We start from the raw sequence: 26,068 nt of genomic DNA, 5'->3' as shown, positions 1-26,068 counted from the left end.
AACTAGATATTTTAGCAAACTTATTCAATGCAAGCAATGTGAATATTTCACAGTTTTACTTTCATGTGCAAACCGATAACCAAATGCAGAGGGGAAGCAAATTTTAAATGCTCCTTTGTTCTACTGAGGAATATATTAATGAATGGCAGCAAAGTCTGGAGTGCTTAATTATTCAGTGAAGCAGAACTCTGGCCATAACATAACACCCATTTCCCCAGTTTTACTTTGCCATGTCAGCTTGCTTTAACTACACAAATGATGGCAGTTTGAGAGTTTCACTGACTCATAGGATGGAAGCATTAATGAGATTATAAGATCGCGCAACAAAGCTGAAACGTTCTGACCTATATTTATAAATGCAGGTATTTATATATGTTATTTTTCGGCATGATAAACTATACATTTTTCTCACTTAGAACATTTCGCGAAGGGAGTTCAATTCCAGTGAATTATGATCAATGCCATTACAAGAAAAAAAATGATGAAGGCAATATGCTAAACAATCGCAGGGAACTCAACCATGCATTGTATGTATTCTAATAATCAAACCCATCCAATGTCCAAAAATTCCCCTGCCAGATCTTTGGGATTGCAAGCTTTGAGAGTGAAACTGGAGAAAAGAAAAAAAGACATGGATGTTAGTAATTGCAATGATCAATATGCTGCAGCAGATCACGATGCTGACTGGTGGGGTACTGAGCTTTACACTTGGGACATTCCAGGAAGCTCTCATCAAGATGATTTTTGGATTTTGGAAAATTTACTTTTTCTTCATCTTCATTGTTTCTGTTCAACACTGGCTCTTGGTACTGCTTGTCTTCCATTTGCTGAAATAAAAAGATGTAATTTTAAAAGCATCTCTGCAAAGTTGAATAAAATGCATTCCAGTGGTGTTACCGGGCAAAGATTTTGTAAGATGTGTATTATAACGGGGTTTTTTTGCCAATTATTTTGACTCAGACTGGGTAGTCCAAAATCACATGATAATTATTGTATATATTATTATTGTCGCTGATATGGTGTACTCTACATGGAGTACCCACCCACTCTCCTGACATCAGTCTGAAGGGTCTCGACCCAAAACGTCACCCATTCCTTCTCTCCAGAGATGCTGCTCGTCCCACTGAGTTACTCCAGCATTTTGTGTCTACCTTCGATTTAAACCAGCCTCTGCAGTTCTTTCCTACCCTATTTAAGACTCCATTTGCAATTGTGCTCTCCAGTTTATATTGCCTCTTCTCATTCTTCCCACCAAAATGTGACACTTACTATCTTGCAGTATTAATTTTCACGTCATTGAATAGTGATGAACCATGTATTCATCCATCCCGGAAGCCTGCTATTGTTCTCCTCACATTATACCTCAAAGATTTGTCATCACAACATGAAATAATATGATCACATATGAAAAAATAGCCAGCCTTTACAATGGATAGTATTCAAATAAATTATCTTGATTCTTACTGTATTCTCAAGCCTCGCGATTTGCTCTCGTGCCTTGCGCAACTCTTTCAAGACTTTCTGTAACTGATGCTGCAGATTTTGACGTTCATGTTTCTCGCTTTCAAAGTCTGAGGAAATGTTCTGCATCTAAAAACAATTAAAATTTCACAACTGAAGATAATTTATAAAAAGGAATTAGCTTCCATATTAAATGATCTTTTCTTGAACAAAGCAACTTTCAAGAGAATGTCTACAGATCCTTTGTGGCAGCAGGACGTCAATAGAAAGAATATAATGCTATAACGGTATACTAGTATGGTTACTGGAAGAACTGTGTGCAGTATTAGTTATCATATTGCAAGATAATTTACTAATCTGTCTGCATCAGAAAAGATTTCATTGGACCACTGGAAAATGATGCTGGAGAAATAAGAAATGGGGGATGAATTGAATGTTTTTTGCATCACTCTTCACCGGGGGGGGGGGGGGGGGAGTGGCTACTAAGGAGAAGGTGCTTGGGAAGCTGTAAGGTCCGATGGTGGATGTCACCTGGACCAGATGGACTGTACCCCAGGGGTCTGAAAGATGTGGCTTTAGAGATTGTGGAGTCGTAAGTAGTGTGCAGTGATCTTTCAAGAATCACTAGTGGTTCCAGACGATTAGAAAATTGCAAATATTACTCCGCTGTTCACGAAGGGAGTAAAGCAGAAGAGTGGAAAATATAGGCCAGTTAATCTGACTTCAGCGGCTGGTAACATTTTAGAGTCCATTATAAAGGACGAGTACTTAGAAGTTCATAATAAAATAGGCCAAAGTCATTATAGTTTAGTGAAAGGGAGAACTTGCCTGACAAACATGTTGGAAGTCTTTGAGGAAATAAATAGCAGCATAGACAAAGAAGAGTCAGTGATGTTGGTGACCTGGATTTTTAGAAGGCATTTGATAAGATGCCACACGTGAGGCTGCTAAAGAAGATGAGAGCCCATGGTATCAGAGGGAAGATACTAGCATGGATAGCAAGTTGGCCAGATGTCAGAAGGCAAAGAGTGCCAATAAAGGGGGCTTTTTCTGTTTGTCTGCTAGTGACAAGCGGGTTACGCTGTGATCAGTGCTGGGGCTGCTACTTTTCACATTGTATATTAATGATTTGGATGAGGAATTGAAGGCTTTGTGGCCAAGTTTACAGATGATACAAAGACTCCAAAGACGTACAGGTATGTAGGTTAATTGGCTGGGTAAATGTAAAAATTGTCCCTAGTGGGTGTAGGATAATGTTAATGTACGGGGATCGCTGGGCGGCACGGACTTGGAGGGCCGAAAAGGCCTGTTTCCGGCTGTATATATATGATATGATATGATAAGTGGAGGGGCAAGTAGTGTGGAGAAAGCAGGGACTCTGCAGAAGGACATGGACAGCTTGGGAGAGTGGGCAAAAAGGTGGCAAAGTTTGGAGTCATGCATTTTGATAGTAGGAATAAAGGTGTAGACTACTGATTTACTAAATGGGGAGAGAATTCAGAAATCAGAGGTACAAAAGGACTTGGTACAGGATTCCCAAAAAGTTAATTTGCAAGTCGAATTGGTAGTAAGGAAGGCAAATGTGAATATTAAAACAAGGATGAAATGCTGAGGCTTTATAAGTCAAGTCAAGTCAAGTCAATTTATTTGTATAGCACATTTAAAAACAACCCACGTTGACCAAAGTGCTGCACATCTGACTAGGAAAAAAAGAAACATAGTGGCAGGCAGCCAAACACAACGGCGCGGCCATCTTGAACAAAATGTTAATTCAATCACCCACAGTCCAACAATAAAAGCACTAAACAGGCACCCAAATTACCCAACCCCAAAAACCCCCCAAAACACAGTCCAACAATAGAAGCATTAAATAGGCATTCAAATCACACACCCCAAAAACCCCCAAAAACACAGTCCAACAATAAAAGCATCAAACAGGCACTCAAACCACCCAACCCCAAAAACACACAAAAAAGAAACATCCATCAAAGAAACATCCATCACAGTGAGTCTCCTCCAGTCCTCTCCTCACTGTGATGGAAGGCCACAATGTCTTTCCCTTCTCCTGCTGTCCTCGCCCGCAGCCAGGTTGTTGTGGTTGCAGGCCGCACCGGACGGTCCACAGCGGGCCAAGCCCAAGGCGCGTCGCGTCGCAGCCGCTCCCGCAGCCTCCGAAGACGGCCGGCTCCGCTGATGATAAGTCCGATCCGGGGCGGGCGAACACGCTGTCGCTGCCGCTGTTGCTGCACGTCGGGGCGGTCGTGGCTCCCGACATTGAAACCCCCGCCCAGCAGAGAAATATCCCGCGGCCATCTTAGGCCGCGCCGGACGGTGAAATGTTCGCGCCCCAAGCCCCGCGATCCGGGGTGGGCGAACACGCTGCCGCTGCCGGAGCTCCCGATGTCGGAATCCACGCGGCCCGAACCTAAGGCGAGTCGCAGCTGCTCCCGCAGCCTCCGAAGACGGCCGGCTCCGGTGATGGTAAGTCCGATCCACGGACTTGGATGGTAAGTCCGATGGAGGCTGACAGCTCCAGGAGTTGGGCCGATGGTAGGCCGCAGCAGGAACGGAGACACGGCCCAGAAAACAAAGGTCGGGTCTCCGTTCGGAAGGGACACATATTTACAGTGTTAGTTTCCCCCTCCCCCCCACATACACACATAGTACACAAACACAAAACACCACATCACAACTACAACTAAGACAAAAAAAAACAACAAAAACACAAAGACAAATGGACCGCAGGTGAGCGGCAGCTGCTAGGGCAGTGCCGCCATTTTGTTTCAACTTAAAGCACTGGTCACACTGCATTTGGAGTATTGCGAGCAGTTTTGGGCTCCATATCCAAGGAAGGATGTGCTGGTGCTGGGGAGTCCAGAGAAGGTTTACGAGAATGATCCCGGGAATGAGAGGGTTAACATATACGAGCATTTGGACAGCACAGGGCCTGTACACGCCGTCTTTTAGGAGAATGAGGAGGAATCTCATTGAAACTTACCGAATAGTGAAAGGCCTGGATAGAGTGAATGTTTCCGCTAGTGGGAGGGTGTGGGACTATGGTGGAGAGAATAAAAAATTTCAAATTCCTAGGCTTATTTTGCATATTTCCGAAGATCTTTCCTGGACCCAGCACACTGAAGCAATTATAAATAAAGCACATCAACGCCTCAACTTCCTGAGAAGATTAAGGAGATTTGGTATGTCAAAGAGGATTATCTTGAACATCTACAGGTGTACGGTAGAGAGCATGTTGACTGGTTGCATCACGGCCTGGTTTGTCAACTTGAATGTCCAGGAGCGGAAAAGACTGCAAAAGGTTGCGAACACTGCCCAGCCCATCACTCGCTCTGACCTCCCCACCATCGAAGGGATTTATCGGAGTCGCTGCTTCAAAAAGGCAGCCAGCATCATCAGACACCCACACCACCCTGGCCACACTCTCATTTCACCCCTGCAGTTCAGAGTTTATTTGAGGTTGTGGTGTTTAATAGCCTGATGGCTGTAGCGAAGAAGGTACAGGAGCCTGAAACCTGTAACGTCCAGGTTTAGGAACAGCTTCTTCCCTACAGCCATCAGGCTATTAAACACCACAACCTCAAATAAACTCTGAACTCCAACAGACTATTATTATTGCATGTGCGTACTTGTGAGTATGTGTATATATACACACTGAACTTTTTTTTCCTCTCGTTTATCATATTGTTTAGTGTGCTATGTTTACATATTCTGCTGTGCTGCAGCAAGTAAGAATTTCATTGTTCTATCTGGGACATATAATAAAACACTCTTGAATCTTGACCAGAGGTCATAGCCTCAGAATTAAAACATATTTTTAAAAAGGGGACGAGCAGGGATTTCTTTAGTCAAAAGGTGGTGAATCTGTAGAATTCATTGCCACAGAAGGCTGTCAATGGAAATGTTTACGACAGAGATAGATAGATTCTTGATTAGTACGGGTGTCAAGAGTTATGTGATTAAGGCAGAATAATGGGATTGCGAGAGAAAGATAGATCAGCCATGATTGAATGGCGAAGTAGAATTGATGGGCCAAATAACCAAATTCTGCTCCTATAACTTCCGAACGTATAAATTATCATAAATTTTGGGGTGAGATTTGCCACTGCAAACCCAAATGGCTGTATAAAGTGTAGGAATAACAGTAAACTAAGCCACATAGGAAGATTTATTAATAAATTGGATCATTTACAAAAGAACATAGAGACTTTTTCCTTAGCAAGTCCCTCAGGTCCAATGAAGATTTGGTTCCTCAGCAGTTTTGTGGGTTTGGAGGTGACTGGGGAAGCCAATATGGGAATGGCATAGATGGGAAAGGAGTTGTCCAACACTGTGGTGAGTAGGATAGTTTGTGAGGTAGTACATTCTTTCAAAAGCAAACTCTGTGTGTCTATGCCCTCAAGGCATGGACTGGAGGTTCTCAATATGACTCCAAATGTTCCTCCTCCATTTTGAGCAGTCCTGGCTCAAGCATTCCCAATAATCCGTCGGCATATTACATTGTTCAAGGAGGCTTCTAGGCTTTTCTTGCAATTGTCACGCATCATATGACAGATCTTGAAACGTTTTCTGAAGCAAACTGTTTGGGAGAATACACTGACTTTTGTTTGTTTCAGCTACCAATGGATTAGCAAAAGGTGGAGAATTCATTGCCACAGAAGGTTGTGGAGGCCGTCAATGGACATTTTTAAGGCAGAAATAGATAGATTCTTGATTAGTGTAGGTGTCAGAGGTTACGGGGAGAAGGCCGGAGAATGGGGTTAGGAGGGAGAGATAGATCAGCCAAGAGTGAATGGCAGAGTAGACGATGGGCCAAATGGCCTAATTCTACTCATGATCTTAGTAAGAATTTTATGGAATCATTAGTTTCAGAGGGTCGAAACACAAACATCTATTAGATTATATGATACTGAGTGAGGAACTACGTAGATGTCCACATCATCTATGCCATGACAGGCACTGATGACTGTTGCATTGATCACCATCTAAACTGTCTCATTGCTATCAACCAGTCTCCAAAACAGCAGCATCACAAGAAACATTTCTGCAAGAAGATCAATGTTGAAGCTTTTAGGGACTTTACAAGAGAGCTAGAGAACTAGAGAGCAACCCTGAACTACTATCTACCTCATTGGTGAACCTTGGCTATCGTTGATCAGACTTGGCTGGCTTTACCTGGTCATGTATCTTATCATGTATCTGTACAGTGTGAATGGCTCGATTTTAATCATGTATTGTCTTTCCACTGACTGGATAGCACGAAACAAAAGCTTCTCAATGAACCTTAGTACATGTGACAATAAACCAAACTGAACTGAAACAAAGGTAGCTGTTCTCAAACACCCTACAGACATCCTATCAACTACCCCTTATTCTTAAACTGTGGCCCCTGGTTCTGGACTCCCCAACATCGGGAACATGTTTCCTGCATCTAGCCTGTCCAATCCCTTAAAAATTTATATGTTTCTATAAGATCCCCTCTCATCCTTCTAAATTCCAGTGAATACAAGCTCAGTCGTTCTATTCTTTCATCATATGACAGTCCCACCATCCCAGGAATTAACCTTGTGAACCTACACTGCACTCCCTCGATAGCAAGAATGTCCTTCCTCAAATTAGGAGACCGAAACTGCACATAATACTCCAGGTGTGGTTTCACCAAATGCAGAAGGACCTCTTTACTCCTGTACTCAAATCCTATTTCCAGTAGAAAACCTAAAGAACACATGGCGAGTTGAAAGAGCAAAGAAAGGATAGCAACTCGCTGATTGCCATGGCTTGCAAGTTCTTCAGCATTGGCAAAACCATCCATGACCCAAGATGTCACTCTGCTTTTCTTCATTTCAGTTTGTATATTCATAATATATGGTTTGACTTTCAAAAGATAATGTCCTTAAACTTCTTTCACATGATACTGACCATTTCAGGCATATATTTTACTGCCAAGAACAAAGGCCAAGGGTTAAGCATATCAGTCACAAAGTCCGTTTGTGTACAATCCCATTAACATTCATAATTTTATATATGGATAACCTTGAATTAAGAGTTTGTAAATGTTCTGAGAGTTAAGCTTGAATCTAAATTAGCGTTATTTCATAACAATACCTGTTGTTCCATTGTTCTATTTTTTGATTGTTCTTCTTGTTGGTTGATGGAGGACTTTTGAAGGAGCTGGATCTAAATAAACAATATTAAGAACATAGTTGTTTAAGTAAGTAAAAAGTAGACAGTTTGAAATAACATTTAATCAGATTCAGACACGGATCAAGTCAATCACATTGCCCAAATGAACAGAAAATATTTTAAATATTCAGATAGTTATCAATTTTTAAAACAAGTGGTTCCAGTTTGTAAATAGAAAGTAGCCAACTTGGCCAGAATTTTTGATAATTGTTATGTTATATTCATCACCTGGTGAAATACCTGAACTGTTTTAACTTTGTTTAGTTTAATTTAGTTGATGTTCTTATTGTCACGTGATCTGAGGTAATTTAAAAGCTTTTGTTGCATGCTATCCATTCAAAGAAAAGACATGATTACAAACAAGCGGTCCAGTGTGCAGATAAACAGTGCAACATTAAGTATCCTTCCTCAGCTAGGGTGCAGAAAATTGCTCACAATACTCCAAATGCGGCCTGACCAGAACCTTATGGAGCCTCAGCATTACATCCCTCTTTTTTATATTCTAGCCTTCTTGAAATAATTGCTAGCATTGCATTTGTACTACCAATTCGACTTGCAAATTAACTTTATGGGAATCCTGCACCAGCACTCCAAGTCCCTTTACACAACTAATTTCTGGATTCTCTCCCCATTTAGAAAATAGTCTACACCTTTATTCCTATCACCAAAATGCTAGGCTCCACACTTTGCTCCACTATAATCCATCTGCCACTTCTCTGCCCACTCTCCCAACCTGTCCAAGCCCTTCTGCAGAGTCCTTGCTTCCTCAACACTACCTGCCCCTTCTCTTTGTATCATTCGCAAACTTGGACAGAAAGCCAGCAACTCCCTCATTTAGATCATTAGCGTATAACTTGAAAAGTAGAGGACCCAACACTGGCCCCCTGTGGAACATCACTAGTCACCAGCAGCCAACCAGAAAATATCTCCTTTATTCCTACTCTTTGCTTTTTGCCAGTCAGTCAATCTTGTCTCTAATACCATGGTCTCCTATCTCATTTCGCAGTCTAACGTGTGGCACTTGATCAAAGGCAAACTGAAAATCCAAGTAAACAATATCCACTGACTCTCCTTTGCCCATACTGCTTGTTAACTCTTCAAAAAACTCCAACAGATTTGTCAGGCAAGATCTCCTCCTAACAAAGCTATGCTGATTTCACCATATTACATCACGTGCTTCCAAATACCCCAAAACCTCATCCTTAACATTGGACTCTAAAATTTTACCAGCCACAGAGATCAGACTAACTGGCCTATAATTTCCTTTCTTTTGCTTCATTCCGTTCTTCAACAGTGGAGTTACATTTGCGATTTTCCAGTCATCTGGAACCACTCCTGACTCGAGTGACCCTGGGGTGCAGTTTATCTGGTCCAGGTGACAACTACCTCTGACCTTTGAGTCATCCAAGCACCTTCTCTTCTGTAATAGCGACTACACTCCCTGACTCTCGTGAGTTTCTGTTTATACAGTTCTATGCTGTTAGCTCACAAATTATGAGAAATGGCACCAGCTAGAACAGAACAAAACAGTATTAGATATAATTAAATGCTAACCTGATACAAGAGGTCAGTCGATCTTTTCTTCTCCTCTTCATTTTGGGCTTTTAAGGTCTCCAATTCCATTAGAAGTCTCTGCATCTTTTCAACTGAACTCTTCCTTTCTTCATCAGCCTTCCATTTGTTACAGCCTTGTTCTGTCTGTAATTTGATACTCATGGCTCTGACTTCCAAGTTCTTTTCTTCATAACGCTTTCTCAAATCAGAAAGTTCCAACTTGAGTCCCTCTGCAATCTCATGCTGTACTTCAAAACCATTTTTAGCAGATAAAATTAGTTGCTCATATTGTTTCTGTTTATCTTCTGACAGTTGACCTGCATGAACGTGGAAATGTAATTTAAGACATAGTTACATGGCAAAATAAAAGCCACGTTAACAAGATCCTTACAATCACAGGAACAAAAAAAAATCGAACATGCCAAACATTGTTACATGTAGACTTAAGACAATTAGTTGAGTACTTATGAAAAATACATATAAAGTGTGATTAGAATACATATATATTTGATAGTAAACATGCGATCTGTACTACTCCTACTGTTGACCGAAAACATTGGAAATGCTCCTCTAATAAAAACAATTGACTAATTCAAGAACTAGAACTCACCCAAAAATATTTCCTGCAAGGATAATGAGGGAATTGTGTTTCAACTAATAAAAGTTAAGAACAGTCTGGAACATATTTTACAGTTTCTAGTGAAAGCCCACTGGAGCCAGAGGGAAAAAGATATTACAAGCAAAGCATTAAGGAATTTTTATACAATAGGCCTAGTATAAGAGGACAAATGAATCAAGTATATTTCACAGTAAATAACAGGCCTGGAATATAAATTAAGTGATTGCAATGTGAGAAAATAGATGAGAAAGTTCAATGAATGACACCGGTCATTCAAAATCTAAAGGTTTTCATTTTCATTATTCAGAGAGTTATAGATTACTTAATAATTTTGTTAAGATCAAGATGTGCAGCTCACATTTACAACAGAAGAAATACTGCTGGATGAAATATGGGAAATGGGTGCTTCCATTTTAGGGTTCAAAGATAGATTTGCCTTTTAGCACTTGATCTTTAATTACAGGAGTATCTCAATAGACAATAGGTGCAGGAGTAGGCCATTCGGCCCTTCGAGCCAGCACCGCCATTCAATGTGATCATGGCTGATCATTCTCAATCAGTACCCCCGTTCCTGCCTTCTCCCCATACTCCCTGACTCCGCTATCCTTAAGAGCTCTCTCTAGCTCTCACTTGAATGCATTCAGAGAATTGGCCTCCACTGCCTTCTGAGGCAGAGAATTCCACAGATTTACAACTCTCTGACTGAAAAAGTTTTTCCTCATCTCCGTTCTAAATGGCCTACACCATATTCTTAAACTGTGGCCCCTTGTTCTGGACTCCCCCTACATTGGGAACATGTTTCCTACCTTTAACGTGTCCAACCCCCTAATAATCCTATACGTTTCGATAAGATCCCCTCTCATACTTCTAAATTCCAGTGTATACAAGCCTAGTCGCTCCAGTCTTTCAACATATGACAGTCCCGCCATTCCGGGAATTAACCTAGTAAACCTACGCTGCTCGCCCTCAATAGCAAGAATATCCTTCCTCTAATTTGGACACCAAAACTGCGCACAGTACTCCAGGTGCAGTCTCACTAGGGCCCTGTACAACTGCAGAAGGACCTCTTTGCTCCTATACGCAACTCCTCTTGTTATGAAGGCCAACATTCCATTGGCTTTCTTCACTGCCTGCTGTACCTGCATGCTTCCTTTCAGTGACTGATGCACCAGGAAACCGAGATCTCGTTGTACGTCCCCTTTTCCTAACTTGACACCATTCAGATAATACTCTGTCTTCCTATTCTTACCACCAAAGTGGATAACCTCACACCTATCCACATTAAACTGCATCTGCCATGCATCAGCCCACTCACACAACCTGTCCAAGTCACCCTGCAACCTCATAGCATCTTCCTCACAGTTCACACTACCACCCAGCTTTGTTTCATCTGCAAATTTGCTAATGGTACTTTTAATCCCTTCATCCAAGTCATTAATGTATATTGCGCTCTATATTGTAATGCTTATCACAAGGGAGTATTGAAGAAACTATTATTGTACACAGGGCTGTTCATTAAAATGAAAAGTCAAACAGGAATGTTGTTTCTCCATACTTGCTGCGTTGGTATCACAAGGTTTTCCAGTTTCCTGATCCAGCTCAAATATCCGGGCCAGCAGCCCCCTAACATAGGCCTCTCGTTGTTGGTCATAAACTAGCCAGTGCTGATTTTTCTCAAGAGCCTGATGGAGAAAATTATAATATGCTATTTATGATATACATCAGCAAGTAACATGTGCATTTTATTAAGTTGCAAAAAACCAGGCACACACAAAGGCCATTAGATTTACATAAATTATATTAATTTCTCTTTTCGGTTGACCAACCCATAACCTGTTTCTGTCGTCTTAGTTACTGCTCTGCTACAAGTTTAAACTTTCTTTAAGTGACCACAAATATTTGCAGCAAGCAGAACTTTTAGTATCAATTATTGTGGAGTCATGGACTGACTTGATTTAATAAGAATGCGTAGATTCACCCATTTGCCTCAAGTAGCAAAGCCTTCAACCTGATAACTGAAGTACAATTATGCTGCCTTTATACAATACTTAATTATCAGCAATGGGGAATAGAACAGTGAACATTACCAATATGCTGCACCAGGTACAGCTTGAAAGGCCAAAAAGGAACAGGCATATATCCGGCTAGTGTTAGCATTAGCTAATCACTGTGTAGACAAACTATGCTGGAAGATATTGTTATTTTACAACCAAGAGACAATTTGATTGTGTCTTTGTAGGAGAACCCAGAAAAAAGATCTACATTGATACCAATTTTTCCCATCAAACCAAATAACATAAAAGATTAATAGCTAAATAATTCGATACTATTTTGTGACATCTAGTGGGGAACTTAAGAACTATTCTAACTGCAAGTAATAAAACTTTTAACATTGCTACTCTGAAGAGAAACAAAAAATATTGTATTCCCTGCCTCAATACATATTTAGAGTGAAGTATTTAACTAATTTTCAAATATAAATGAAAATGCAGATTTATTACCATCCTGCAGGTGAAAGAGACGTGGACATTGTATTCATGTTTCTCATGCATCGAGCACTCATAAGTCAGAATGCCTCATAGAATCAAAAATAAAACCTGAGCAAAATACAGTACTGAAAGAACTCAGCGGGTCAGGCAGCATCTGTAGAGGGAATGAACAGCCCAGACAGAGCGCAGGGGAAAGCTAGAACAGAGAGGTGGGGTGGGGCAGTCTGCCAATCAACACCCCCCTTCACCTGTATCCATTTATCACTTGCCCAGCTTTGTTCTGCCCCAACCTCTGCCAGCTTTCTCCTCCCCACCCCCCCTCCTATCACCGAGGAAGGGTCACAGCCCAACACATCGTCTGTCCATTGCCTCCACAGATGCTGCCTGACTTAGTAGGTTTGTCCAGCACTTTGTGTTTTACTCAAGATTCCAGCAACTGCAGTTTCTTGCGTTTCCAAAATAATACTTGAATTTGTTCAAAAGAAACCCGTGGTATTTCTTTGGCCTATTTAACCCTAGACCTGGGTAGTGGTATTATCAGGAAAAGTGCTTGATGTCATTACTTCCCTCACAGAAAAACTAGGAACAGACAGTCTCCAAGTTACTTAAGAGTTCTGTTCCCGAGGCCTATCCATAAATCAAAAATGTTCACTGTCTACAGCTACAGTATCTATATCATACCCACACTTGCTCTAATTCTTCTATTCACCAAAACACTAACCATAATTAAACAAATGGATTACATATCCAGTCATTATGAAAGCCTTGAATCATTTTAATTAATATTATTATCTTGAAAAATGCTTTAAATATCCAGGGGAGAATTTGAACCAGAGTTGTGCAAATTAGATCATCTGTAACCAAGTGGGCACCTGAGTCCACAAGTCACCATGATGCATGATGGAATCCTGCACTACTTGGAAAATAAAACCTTTTTTATGTTTGCACACAAATGTAAAGAACACTATTGACTCACTACATAACTCCTACATTAATTTTGAGTGACATTGCAGGTGTTACAGTATTTATGGAAAGGAAGTTTGGCAGCTTTAAGTTGAAGATCTTTCATCAGAATTGAAAGTTAGCTTCACTCTCCACCAATGTTTCCCGACCTGAATATTTCAAACATTTTCTGTTTTTATCTTAGACTAGACGACCCGTGTACCCGTTGGGTCCCCGTTGTGGGACCGGGGCGGGCAAGGTAGGAGAAGGAACCACTTATCCCGGCCCTGGGAGGACATCGCGGCAGCCAGCAGCAGGAGAACGGCCGCCGGGCCCGGCAACCCTCCCCAACTGCGCAAGCGCAGATACAGGGCCCGGCAGCCCTCCCCCAACTGACGATACGTGGACCCGTTGCCGGCCGGGGAGTCTCCCCCAGGGCCGGGCGAGTGGAAAGAGGAGAAGGAGCCACTCACCCCGCCCCTGGGCGGCCATCGCGGCAGCCATCTTCTTTGACCCTCCTGCCACCGCACTGCACCACACAAGGAAGGTCAGGCGTGGGGCACGCTGGGACGGGCGCCAATCCTCCCGGCATTTATTAAAGTTTATCAAGTTAATTACTTTTAAAATGTAACGAAACTTGATCAATGCATACCGCAGGTGTGTAAGGTGGGCCTAAAATTGTTGCGCTATCGTGTACCGTTTTGGCTGTACTTCAGGAACATGCATACATGCATGCATACATACAAGATGAGAGTTTTAGTTATGTATAGATATGCATAATGTTTTGTGATATGTACTTACATCTGTCAGTTGGGCTTCAATAGTTCTAAATTCTTGTGATGATGCAGCTCGGCTCTATAATTCATGAAAAATAAAATTAAGACGATGGTGAGGTAATATTTAATAAAATCAGTCAGCACATCCTCATATTAACATTTTTCTTTCATTTCTAATTCACCAGCCTGATAATTTTAGGTCATTTTTTTAAATGCTGAAAATGGAATTTACTCCAAAAGACCACTTCAAGCCTTCTTCAGCAGCCAAGTCTTGTCCTAGGTAACGATGATGCGAGGAGTTTAATCTGACACTAGTTTAGCAGAAGATCTGGTACAAATCTGCACTCAATACAGTTATAGCGTGAAAACAAGCCCTTCGGCCCAACTTGCCATGCCGACCAACATGCCCAAACTACACTAGTCCCATCTGACTGCATTTGACCAATATCCCTCCACACCTATCATATTCACGCACTTGTCTAAATATTGTTTTAAACGCTGTGATAGTGCCTGCCTTAACTACCTCCATTAGCAGCCCGTTCCACATAGCTACAGCCCTTTATGTAAAAACGTTGCTCCTCAGGTTCCCATTAATCTTTCCCCCATCAGTTTAAACCTATGCCCTCTGGCTCTTAAATCAGACACTCTGGGTAAAAGACTCTGCATTTCCATATCTAATCCTCAAAATGATCTTATACACCTCTATAACATCACCCCTCATCCTCCTGTGCTCCAAGGAATAAAGACCCAGCTTATCAATTTCAATGACACTTTATTGTCACCAGTACCAAGGTACAGGGAATTTCATTTTGTGTACGGTTCAGTACAAGTTCATTGCTTCTACTCTGGGGCTGTAGAGAGCATCCTGTCCGGCAACATTACAGTCTGGTTTGGGAACAGCTCTGCCCAGGACAGGATGGCCCTGCAGAGAGTAGTGCGTTCGGCAGAACGCACCATGGGAAATACACTCGTCCCCCTGCAGGACCTATACATCAGGAGGTGCAGATCCAGAGCAAGCAAGATCATGAGGGACCCCTGCCACCCCAGTAACGGACTGTTCCAGATGCTACGATCAGGCAAACGCCTCCACTGTCACGCTGCGAAAACGGAGAGGATGAGACGGAGCTTCTTCCCACAGGCCATCAGGACTGTCAACTTTTATAACCCCAGAGACTACATTTTTGTCGACACTAATAGTAACTTATTAACTTTATTTATATGCTGTAACTGTAATTCTTTTTTGTGCACAACCCGCAGGCATTGCCACTTTTATTTCACTGTACATCGTGTATGTGTATGTGACAAATAAAATTGACTTGACTTGACTTGAAGTATCACTTACATAAGCACTTAGATACATCTTAGATATGCATCTCAGATATAGTACAATTGTATACTATTAGTACACTGAGTCAGTTTAGAGTTGCTGGACAGGTATAGGCAGCTGGGATCAAGTGCACCCCTGGAGGAGTTTCAGGAACTAAGGAGTAAACTGAAAAAGGAAATCAGAAGGGCAAAAAGGGACCAGGAGATAGCTCTGGCGGGTAGCATTAAGGACAATATCAAAAGTTTTTATAAATACATAAAAGGGAAAAGGGTAATTAGAGAGAGAGTGGGATCTCTCAGGAATCAAACGGTCACCTCTGCCACAGGAGATGGGCAAGGTCCTAAACGAGTATTTCTCCTCTGCATTTACTGAGGAGAAAGACAGTAGGACGGGGGAAATTGGAGCAGTCACTGGAAGTGTCTTGAGAGCAGTCAGGGTTACCGTCGAAGAAGTACTGAAGGTACTGTCGTATATGAAGGTAGACAAATCTCCAGGGCCTGATCAGACATATCGGAGGGCATTGCGGGAAACTAGAGAGGAAATTGCGGGAGCCCTAGTTGAAATTTACGAGTTGTCCTCAAATACAGGAGAGGTGCCGGAAGACTGGAGGGTGGCAAATGTTGTGCCTCTTTTCAAGAAGGGCTGCAGGGAAAATGCTGGGAACTATAGGCTGGTGAGCTTAACATCTGTAGTTGGTAAGTTACTGGAGAGTATTCTGAGGGATAGGTTATACAGGCATTTGGATGGGCAAGGGTTGATAAGGGATAGTCAGCATGGTTTTGTACATGGGAGGTCGGGTCTCACAAATCTGATTGATTTTTTTGAAGACGTGACCAAAAAAGTTGACGAGGGCAGAGCTGTAGATGTTGTGTACATGGACTTCAATAAGGCGTTCGACAAGATTCCGCATGAAAGGCTGCTCTGGATGGTTAGATCGCATGGGATCCAATGAGAGATAGCTGAATGGATAACAAATTTGCTCCATGGAAGGAAGCAGAGGGCGATGGTGGAAGGTTGCTTTTCAGACTGGAGGCCTGTGACTAGTGGTGTGCCTCAGGGTTCAGTGCTGGGCCTGTCACTGATGGTCATCTACATCAATGATTTGAATGAGAACAAAGAGGGCAAGATTAGCAAGTTTGCTGATGATACAAAAGTTAGTGGTTTTGCAGATAGTGAGGATGGTTGTGAAAGATTGCAGCAGGATCTGGATCGATTGCTCAGATGGGCAGTGGAATGGTTGATGGAATTTAATACAGAAAAGTGTGAAGTGTTGCATTTTGGGACGTCGAACAAGGGCAGGATCTACACAATAAATGGTGGGCCTCTGGGTAGTGTTGTAAAGCAGAGGGATATAGGAATACAGGTGCATGGTTCCTTGAAGGTCGAGTCGCAAGTAGATAAGGTGGTCAAAAAGGATTTTGGCACTTTGGCCTTCATCAGTCAGAGTATGGAGTTTTGAAGTTGGGAGGCCATGTTGCAGTTGTATAAGATATTGGTGAGACCGCATTTAGAATATTGTGTTCAGTTCTGGGCACCACGTTATAGGAAAGATATTGTCAAGCTTGAAAGGGTTTAGAAAAGATTTAAGAGGATGTTGCCAGGATTAGGGGGTGTGAGCTATAGGGAGAGGTTGAGTAGGAAAGAACTGTAGATGCTGGTTTAAATCAAAGGTAGACACAATATGCTGGAGTAACTCAGCTGGTCAGGCAACATCTCTAGAGAGAAGGAATGGTTGACGTTTCGGGTCAAGACCCTTCTTCAGACAGAGAGGTTGAGTAGGCTGGGTCTCTATTCCATGGAGCGCAATAGGATGAGGGGAGATCATATGGAGGTATACAAAATCATGAGAGGAATAGATCGGGTGGATGCAGAGTCTTTTGCCCAGAGTAGGGGAATCGAGGACCACAGAATATAGGTTCAAGGTGAAGGGGAAAAGATTTGATAAGAATCCGAGGGGTAACTTTTTCACACAGAGGGTGGTGGGTGTATGGAACAAGTTGCCAAAGGGGGTAGTTGAGGCTGGGACTATCCCATCGTTTAAGAAACAGTTAGACAGGTACATGGATAGGACAGGTTTGGAGGGATATGGACAAAGCGCAGGCAAATGGGACTAGTGTAGTTGGGACATTGGTGGCCGGTGTGGGAGAGTCAGGCCGAAGGACCTGTTTCCACATGTATCATTCTATGACTCCCCAGAGCCTGGACATTTACCATGGTCCTGCCCTGGCTAGACTTCCCAAAATGCAACACCATGCACTTCTCTTTATTAAATTCCATCAACCATTCATCAGCCCAGCTGCTCAACCAATCAAGAGCCTGCTGCACTTTTTGACAACCATCTCCGTCATCTACAATACCACCCACTTTATTTTCATCTACAAACTTACTAATCATGCCTGAATGTTCTTATCTAAATCATTGAAATAGATGATAAACAGAATAATGTTGACAAGAAATCACCAATTATCAGCAAATTCCCAACGATTGCTTTTTCAAGGGAAAGAACAGTGGCACTTATTAAAATATTGGTGCAACTGTCAACATATTGTTTTAAGAACCTGGTCTATACGATAAAATATGAAATAATCCAAATAAGGACCCAGGGAAGATTTTTTAAAAAGTGGACAAATTCAACGTGAAATGAAATGGAAGTGTGCGGAGAGATGCTCTTGGCCCGAAGATAACATTTTCTTGCTGGAATCACTGGTCACTCTTTTTACATCTATTCCAACGAGAACAAGATAAAACAAAGCAACATTTTGGCCTTTAGGCTACACAGCTCATACCCTCATTCTCTTTTCAAGCCCATGTTAAAATTCTATCTACAGGATATTAGAATTCAAAGCTGTTCTCTATAATGAGAGTTTATAAGAATTTTAGCCAAGAGTAGAAATCAGTCCACTCGATACATTTGAAATGTTGGACCTGTATTGTACAGTTCAGTGCCAAGTACTGAATGCATTGTTCTTAAGATATTATGTTAATCTTTTATGATAAATATCACCAGCAATTGGGTATGTATGTTGTGCTTCAACATTGTTTACTTGTAGGGGCAAAAAATCTCGGCATGAGGTGTGACGTGGGAAGCTTTTCAGGAAAATAGTTATCCAAGAAAAATAATTAATTGGCACTTGAAAAACATGGATTCATGAATGAGCCAAAAGCAATCATTTGTGACTATCTTAAATAAGTATGGAATTCAAGAATCTGACTTCAGGGGCTGCCCAGGTGGAGTTTGCTTGATAATATACAGGTTTTCCATAGCTGCTCTAGTTTGCTCCCAAATCCCAAAGACATGCTGGGTGGTAGGTCAATTAGGTTTGTAGGCAGGATAATCAGTGTACATAAAACAACAGATTATATGAAAATAAATGGGTAGAGAGATGACATAGACTCAATAGCTGACAGGTTTCTTACATCATAAGGAAATAAATATGGCAATGTAGGAGGCATTGAAGAGAATCAGACTTCTGGAGCCATCCAGTGATTGATGAAATATGCAATCACACACATTTAAACAGTAGAATAAGGACCAGTAATGGAATTTAATTGGTAACTGTAAAGGGCTGCAAGGGCAGACATTTGGAAATTATGGCACACAAATCTTTGATGAAAGCAGGTCGAGCAGAAAAAAACTGTTTAAAAAAGCAAATGAAATATGCAAACAAGTCGTTATGTCCCTAATTAAATGCTTTTTAAACAAGCACGTAAACAACATAAGTACACTAATTCATCAACCAACAAATTGAATTTTCTTAAATCCATGCTGATTCCCATTGTCATACCTCTTCTATTCTGAAGGTTCTCCCTCTCTCTCTCCCATTATTCAATGATGCTTTGGTTACCAATTATTGATCCCAATCCTACAGTTGTACATCCTTCTTGATCTCACTAATATTAGTCCCCTTGCAGTTAAATATTTATTTCCTACAAGCAGTTGATTCTGTATTGTCATTTTCATTAACCATATTATGACAACTGTTTCCCAAAAGCTGTCACATCAATTTTCTCCCTCTACTATTCTATTTTACATTACAATAAATGAAATCCTTTAAGCGCTCAGGACCAAGAGACCAGATTGAGATTCAGCAATCACCACACAGCTAGTCATGATTAGTTGTGGTCGAAGGAGGAGGCTCCAAGAACACTCCCATTATCAACAATGAAAGGCCCCAACATGTGCATCCTGAAGCAAAGGCTTCAGTCTTCCAACAATGTTTAACCAGAAGTGCAGAATAAATTATTCATCTCAGCTTTCTCCGGAGATAAAGCCAAGCACACAAGATCATTTATTAATATGCACATATATGCCCTGATCACCAAATAGCAGAACGTCCAAAACTTAATTAATGGCTCAAAAGTCTATTCTTAATCAGTGCCATAGACATCCTATCACTTGCACTTCCTCACTAATACCCCACCCAGGATTTGCAGGAGCACTCAGCACCAGACCACCTTACAACCTTGGTCCAGATATGTACCAAATGAGGAGAAATGAGGCAGTCTTTGACTGTGTGTGAACTGAAGACAATGGGTGTCAAAAAAGAACACCCTCTCGTAGCTGGAGTTATACATTGCACTAAGGAAGATGGTTCTGATTGTTAGAGGTCAATCACACCAGTCCCGTGAAATCACCGAAGGAGTTCCTCAGGACAATGTCCATCTTCAACCACGTCACCAATAACCTCATGTGAGAATCCTCAATTTAATTTGCAAGTCCTCTTCAAATGAAGCTGCCCATGCCCGCTTACAACAAGAACTAGGCACTTAGGCATCAACTGATCCATAGGAAGTAATATTCGTTCCACCAAAATTGCCAGACAATGATCATCTTTGACCTTGATATTCAATAACATTACCACTGCCATCAACACCACCGACTAGAAGCTCAATTGGACCAGCTACATAAAGACCATGGCTGCAAGTGATCAGAGGCCGAGTATCCTGTAACAGTGAAGAATCTCCTGACACCCAAGGTCTTTCCACCACCTAACAGGAGGAAGCCAAGAGCGTGATTACTCTCTACACCTAAACAAGTGCAATGCCAACAATTTTCAAGAAGCTGGGCTCCAAAGACAAAGCAAGGTTAAGTATTGCATCATTAAACCATGGTTAGCTTATCCTAGGACATCCCCTGGTTCATAATCTCTCTGACCTGCATAACCGTCGCCAAATGTTACCCCGTTTTCTTGATTTATATTAATTGTTGTGCAGAGATGATTGCATGGATCTCTATGCAAAATGTAAGTGTGTCTTCAACACCAAATCTCAGAATGGCAGTTTTCAGCATTTCTTTTTCCTGTGTCACTTCTGCAGTTTCCCCAACTTAAACAAATATCTTTGGAGTTTTTTTAAAGCACAAGAATACTATTGCACTCATCGACCCGAGATATATCCCCCTCTCCTCCCGTCAATTACACCCTTATCAAAAGACAGGATTACAAAACATGAAATTAGGACAGATCATTATTGTAAACCCATCAAGATATTAGCGGCAGAACAGAGAATTAGGAAAGTTTTAGATACATCTATAAATTTAAGAATAGTTGATAAACTATTTTACCGAGGGTTGAAGAGTTGGAACTTTGATTTCAAGTTCTTTACATTTTAAAGTGATTGCAGACAATTCATTTTTCAGATTTTCAGTTTCTTCAACCAAGGACTTGAAGAGTTGTTCCTTCTTTTTGGCATCTTTATTTTGTTCTGCAAGCTGGTTACGTAGACTAGTCACCTCTTTCCCACCTGATTTTGACGGTTGATCTTTCGAAGTCAGAATCTGCTTATCTTTCTGTTCAAGTTCTTGGATGTGCTTTTGTTTTATAGTTTCAAGAGTAAGAATTTTCTGGAGACAAGGGGAAAAAAAATCTTTGTAAAGATATGGCCTTAAAATTTCATATTTAGAAAATTATATACTGCCTCTAGATCCTTAGAAGGCTAAGAAAGTTTGGCATGTCCCCTACAACTCTCACCAACTTCTACAGATGCGCATAAGCATTTTACCAGGATGCATCGCAGCTTGGTTTGGGAACAGCTCTATTCAAGACCGCAAGAAATAGCAGAGAATTGTTGACGCAGCCCAGACCATTACACAAACCAACCTCCCTTCCATTGACTCTATTTATACCTCACGCTGCCTCGGCAAGGCCAGCAGCATATTCAAGGATGAGTCGCACCCCGGGCACTCCCTCTTCTCCCCTCAACCATCAGGCAAAGGGTATAGAAGTGTGAAAACGCACACCTCCAGATTCAGGGACAGTTTCTTCCCAGCTGTTATCAGGCAACTGAATCATCCTACCACCTATTTGGTGACCGCCGAACAATCTTAGATCGGACTTTACAGGCTTTATCTTGCACTAAATGTTATTCCTTTATCACTTATCAATAAACTGTAAATGGATTGATCGTAATCATGTATTGTCTTTCAGCTGACTAGATAGTACACAAAAGTTTTTCACTGTACCTCAGTACATGTGACAATAAACTAAACTGAAACACTGAGTGTCATCAAATACTGCACATGTAAAAATATTTTTTGTTTCATTAAAACATTACTCCAAGGGAAACAGTGGGGCAAAATTGTGATTAAAGTCCAAATCAATGTAATAGTACAAATTTAAGATATTTTTGCATTGGACTGAGAGCGTGGACTTTTTAGCTTGAACTTGGTAAAACACAAAAGGTCTACTTGGAGATGGGTAGGAAAGCACCTCTCCACTCTGACAATAATTCGCAAACTTCCAGAATTCACTTTTTTTCCTGAATACGGTATTTTAGTTCAAACACTCATAATCATATAATTGAATGTCTTGGGGGGGGGGGGGGGTGAGGGGGATGCACTGGTCAGTTGCACACCTTTATGCCACAGATTGCATATGAGTGGAAATGGAACATATGAATGAAAGAAAATCAATCATCAATTGCATCTGCAATACGTCAGCATAGAAAGCAGCCCATGCTTGCATGCAGCAAGACCTAGACAGCATTCAGGGATGAGCTGCGAAGTGCCACATAACATTTGCTCCATGAAGTGTTAGTCAATAACCATCTTCAACAAAACAGAATTTCAACACCTACCTTTGACATTCAAATAACATTACATTCCCCAAGTATCCTGAAGTATCAACATCCTGCATTATCAGTGACATCCAGACACCTCAGTTTAGTTTAGTTTAGAGATACAGTGCGGAAACTGGCCCTACGGCCCACCGAGTCTAGCGTGATGTTCGAGCAGACCTTAGAGAATTAGTAGATCAATGGGGGGGGGGGACACACGTGATGTGACGACTTCAACCACCCGACACTAACTGGTACATACAACATATCATCACTGGAACAGGCTCTTGGAACAATTCTTGTGCCAAATATGAAGCCAAGATAAACTAATATATTTTGCCCACACATGATCCACATCCCTCCATTCTAAAAGTCTCTTAAATGCCCCGTAGCAAATCTGCCACGACCATCACCCGTGGCAATGCATTCCAGGCACACGCCACCTTCTGTATAAACAAAAATTGCCCCACATGTCTCCTTTAAATTTTGCCCTTCACGAGTTAAAGCTATTTATGTCCGTTATAGTCCTTGATATTTCCACCCTGTGAAAATGGTTTGGGCAGTCTACCTTAAGTCTCTCACAATTTTATATGCACCTATCAGGACTCCTCTCCTCTCAGACTGCCCAAAGTCTTCTTGTAGCTAAATAGCCCCTAACCTAGGCAGCGTTCTGGTAAACATGCAATCTTTTCAAAGCCTCCACTGTAATGGGGCAACATAACTGCACTCAATTTTCCAAATGCAACCTAACCAAAGCCATACAGAGCTGCATCATAACTTCTTGATTCTTATATTCATTACCTCGTCCAATGAAGGCAAGCATACAGTATGCCTTCTTTATCACTCTATCTACTGGAGTGGAGGGTGGATAATGTAACCCCACTTTTTAAGAAAGAAGGAAGAGAGAAAACACGAAATTATAGACCAGTTAGCCTGACATCGGTAGTGAGGAAGATGCTTGAGTCGATTATTAATGATGTAATAGCAGCGCATTTGGAAGGAAGTGACAGGATCGGTCAGTCATCATGGATTTATGAAGGGGAAATCATGCTTGACTAATCTTCTGGAATTTTTTGAGGATGTCACAAGTAGAATGGATATGGGAGAGTCAGTGGATGTGGTGTATCTGCACTTTCAAAAAGCCTTTGACAAGGTCCCACACACGAGATTAGTGTGCAAAATCAGAGCACATGGTATTGGGGTAGGGTATTGACATGGATAGAGAACCGGTTGGCAGACAGGAAGCAAAGAGTAGGAATTAACAGGTCCTTTTCAGAATGGCAGGCAGTGACTAGTGTGACGTCGCAAGGCTCAGTGGTGGGATCCCAGTTATTTACAATATATATTAACGATTTAGATGAAGGAATTAAATGTAACACCTCCAAGTTTACGGATGACACAAAGCTGGGTGGCAGTGTGAGCTGTGAGGAGGATATGAGACTGTAGGGTGACTTGGACAGGTTGGGTAGATGCAGTATAAAGTGGATAAATGTGAGGTTATCCACTTTGGTGGCAAGAACAAGAAAGCAGGTTATTATCTGAATGGTGTCAGATTAGGAAAAGGGGAAAGGTGCAACAAGACCTGGGTGTGCTTGTACATCAGTCACTGAAAGAAAGCATGCAGGTACAGCAGGCAGTGAAGAAAGAAAATTGGCATGTTGGCCTTCATAGCAAGAGGATTTGAGTTTAGAAGCAAGGAGGTCCTACTGCAGTTGTACAGGGCCCTGGTGAGACCACACCTGGCGTATTGCGTGCAATTTTGGTCTCCTAGTTTGAGGAAGGACATTCTTGCTATTGAGGGAGTGCAGTGTAGGTTCTGACATATGATGAAAGAATGGGTCGACTGGGCTTATAGTCAGTCACTGGAATTTAGGAGAGGTGATCTTATGGAAACATATATAAAATCCTTAAGGGATTGGACACTCTTGATGCAGGAAAAATGTTCCCAATGTTGGGGGGAGTCCAGAATCAGGGATCACAGTTTAAGATGAACTGGCCTCAACTACCTTCTGTGGCAGAGAATTCCACAGATTCACCACTCTCTGTTTGCCATAGAGGGAGTACAGAGAAGGTTCACCAGATTGATTCCTGGGATGGCAGGACTTTCATATGAAGAAAGACTGGATAGACTGGGCTTGTACTCGCTGGAATTTAGCAGATTGAGGGGGGATCTTATAGAAACTTACAAAATTCTTAAGGGGTTGGACAGGCTAGATGCAGGAAGATTGTTCCCGATGTTGGGGAAGTCCAGAACAAGGGGTCACAGTTTAAGGATAAGGGGGAAGTCTTTTAGGACCGAGATGAAAAAGTTTTTTTTCACACAGAGAGTGGTGAATCTGTGGAATTCTCTGCCACAGAAGGTAGTTGAGGCCAGTTCATTGGCTATATTTAAGAGGGAGTTAGATGTGGCCCTTGTGGCTAAAGGATCAGGGGGTATGGAGAGAAGGCAGGTACGGGATACTGAGTTGGATGATCAGCCATGATCATATTGAATGGCGGTGCGTACAGGCTCGAAGGGCCTCTTCCTGCACCTATTCTCTATGTGTCTGTATATTACCCCAGAACATCATCCCACCACAGCCCGTTGCACCCGCGCCTTGACTCGGCCTCCAGCCCCACCAAGCCTCGGCTCGGCTCGGCACCCCCCGGGGCAGGGCAGGGCAAGCAGGCAGGGCATCCCCCAGAGCAGGCAGGCAGGCAGACAGGCCGAGAGCCCAGCCCAGGGACCCACCTCCAGCAGTCGGTTCCTCTCCCTCTCCCACGTCCGCCCTTTGCTCAGCTCCTCCACGGACCTCCTCAGCAACGCGTTCTCCTTTCGCAGCCTGTCCGCTTCGCCGTCCGACGTGGACACGGCGGCTTTGCCGGGACCGAAGCCGAAGCGGCCACTCATGATGTTCTTGGAGGTCATTTTCCGCGGCGACGGGTGCGGGCCCGGGCTGAGCGCGGCGGCGGCTACCAGGCAAGGACGGGCCGAGCGGCGGCTACCAGGAACTGAGGGGCCGAGCGGCCGCTCTCCAACCGCCAGACTGTGACGGAACCGATTCAAATCTCCCCGCGCGCTTGCGGCCGTGGCGCATCTCGGGACGCAGCGCATGCGCAGCTGGAGGCGCTGGATCGAGGCGCGGCTCCGCGTCACCCCCCCCATTTCCACACCTCTGTCCTGCAAAGATACTAGAGGAGCACGATGAACCACTCCGTCGATATCGCCCACACTGAAGTGTAGTCCGCAAAGGAACGGCCGCCATTTTAGTAGGCAAACCCCGCCGTTCGCCCTTCCTCTCGCATGCCTGTGGGGGACAGTATGTCTGATGATACCATTAAAATGCAAAACATATCTCACCTATCAACTCACGTTTTTTTGTTATTTTTATTTTTTAATGTTTTCCCCTGCTTTATTTCTCCGATTTTATTATTTCTTACTGTTTCTGCCCATTTACCCCCCATCCTTCCTCCCCAGCCCCCCCCCTTTATTGCTCAAACACACACTCTGTGACAGGCAAGATGGAGATCCGCCAAGCCACTCCAGCACTCTGTGAAACGTCACCTATCCATGTTCTCCACAGATGCTGCCTGACCCGCTGAGTTACTCCAGCACTCTGTGAAACATCACCTATCCATGTTCTCCACAGATGCTGCCTGACCCGCTGAG

General features: G+C 42.5%; 1 protein-coding gene across 1 annotated transcript; it reads right to left on the bottom strand.

Annotated features, from left to right (window-relative positions):
- Window positions 1–394: 394 nt before the first annotated feature.
- Window positions 395–25,327, bottom strand: cep55l (centrosomal protein 55 like). The gene is made up of 8 exons (XM_078412887.1): window positions 25,151–25,327; window positions 20,930–21,208; window positions 14,065–14,118; window positions 11,388–11,514; window positions 9,214–9,530; window positions 7,582–7,653; window positions 1,465–1,590; window positions 395–827 (listed from the first exon to the last, which is right to left on the bottom strand). The coding sequence occupies exons 1-8, from the start codon at window positions 25,325–25,327 to the stop codon at window positions 639–641; spliced, it is 1,341 nt and encodes a 446-aa protein (XP_078269013.1). The 3' UTR covers window positions 395–638.
- Between the last annotated feature and the right edge of the window lie 741 nt (window positions 25,328–26,068).

The sequence above is a fragment of the Rhinoraja longicauda genome, chromosome 16 (genome assembly GCF_053455715.1).
Source record: "Rhinoraja longicauda isolate Sanriku21f chromosome 16, sRhiLon1.1, whole genome shotgun sequence".
NCBI lineage: Eukaryota > Metazoa > Chordata > Chondrichthyes > Rajiformes > Arhynchobatidae > Rhinoraja > Rhinoraja longicauda.
This window is presented reverse-complemented; position numbering and strand designations above follow the sequence as displayed.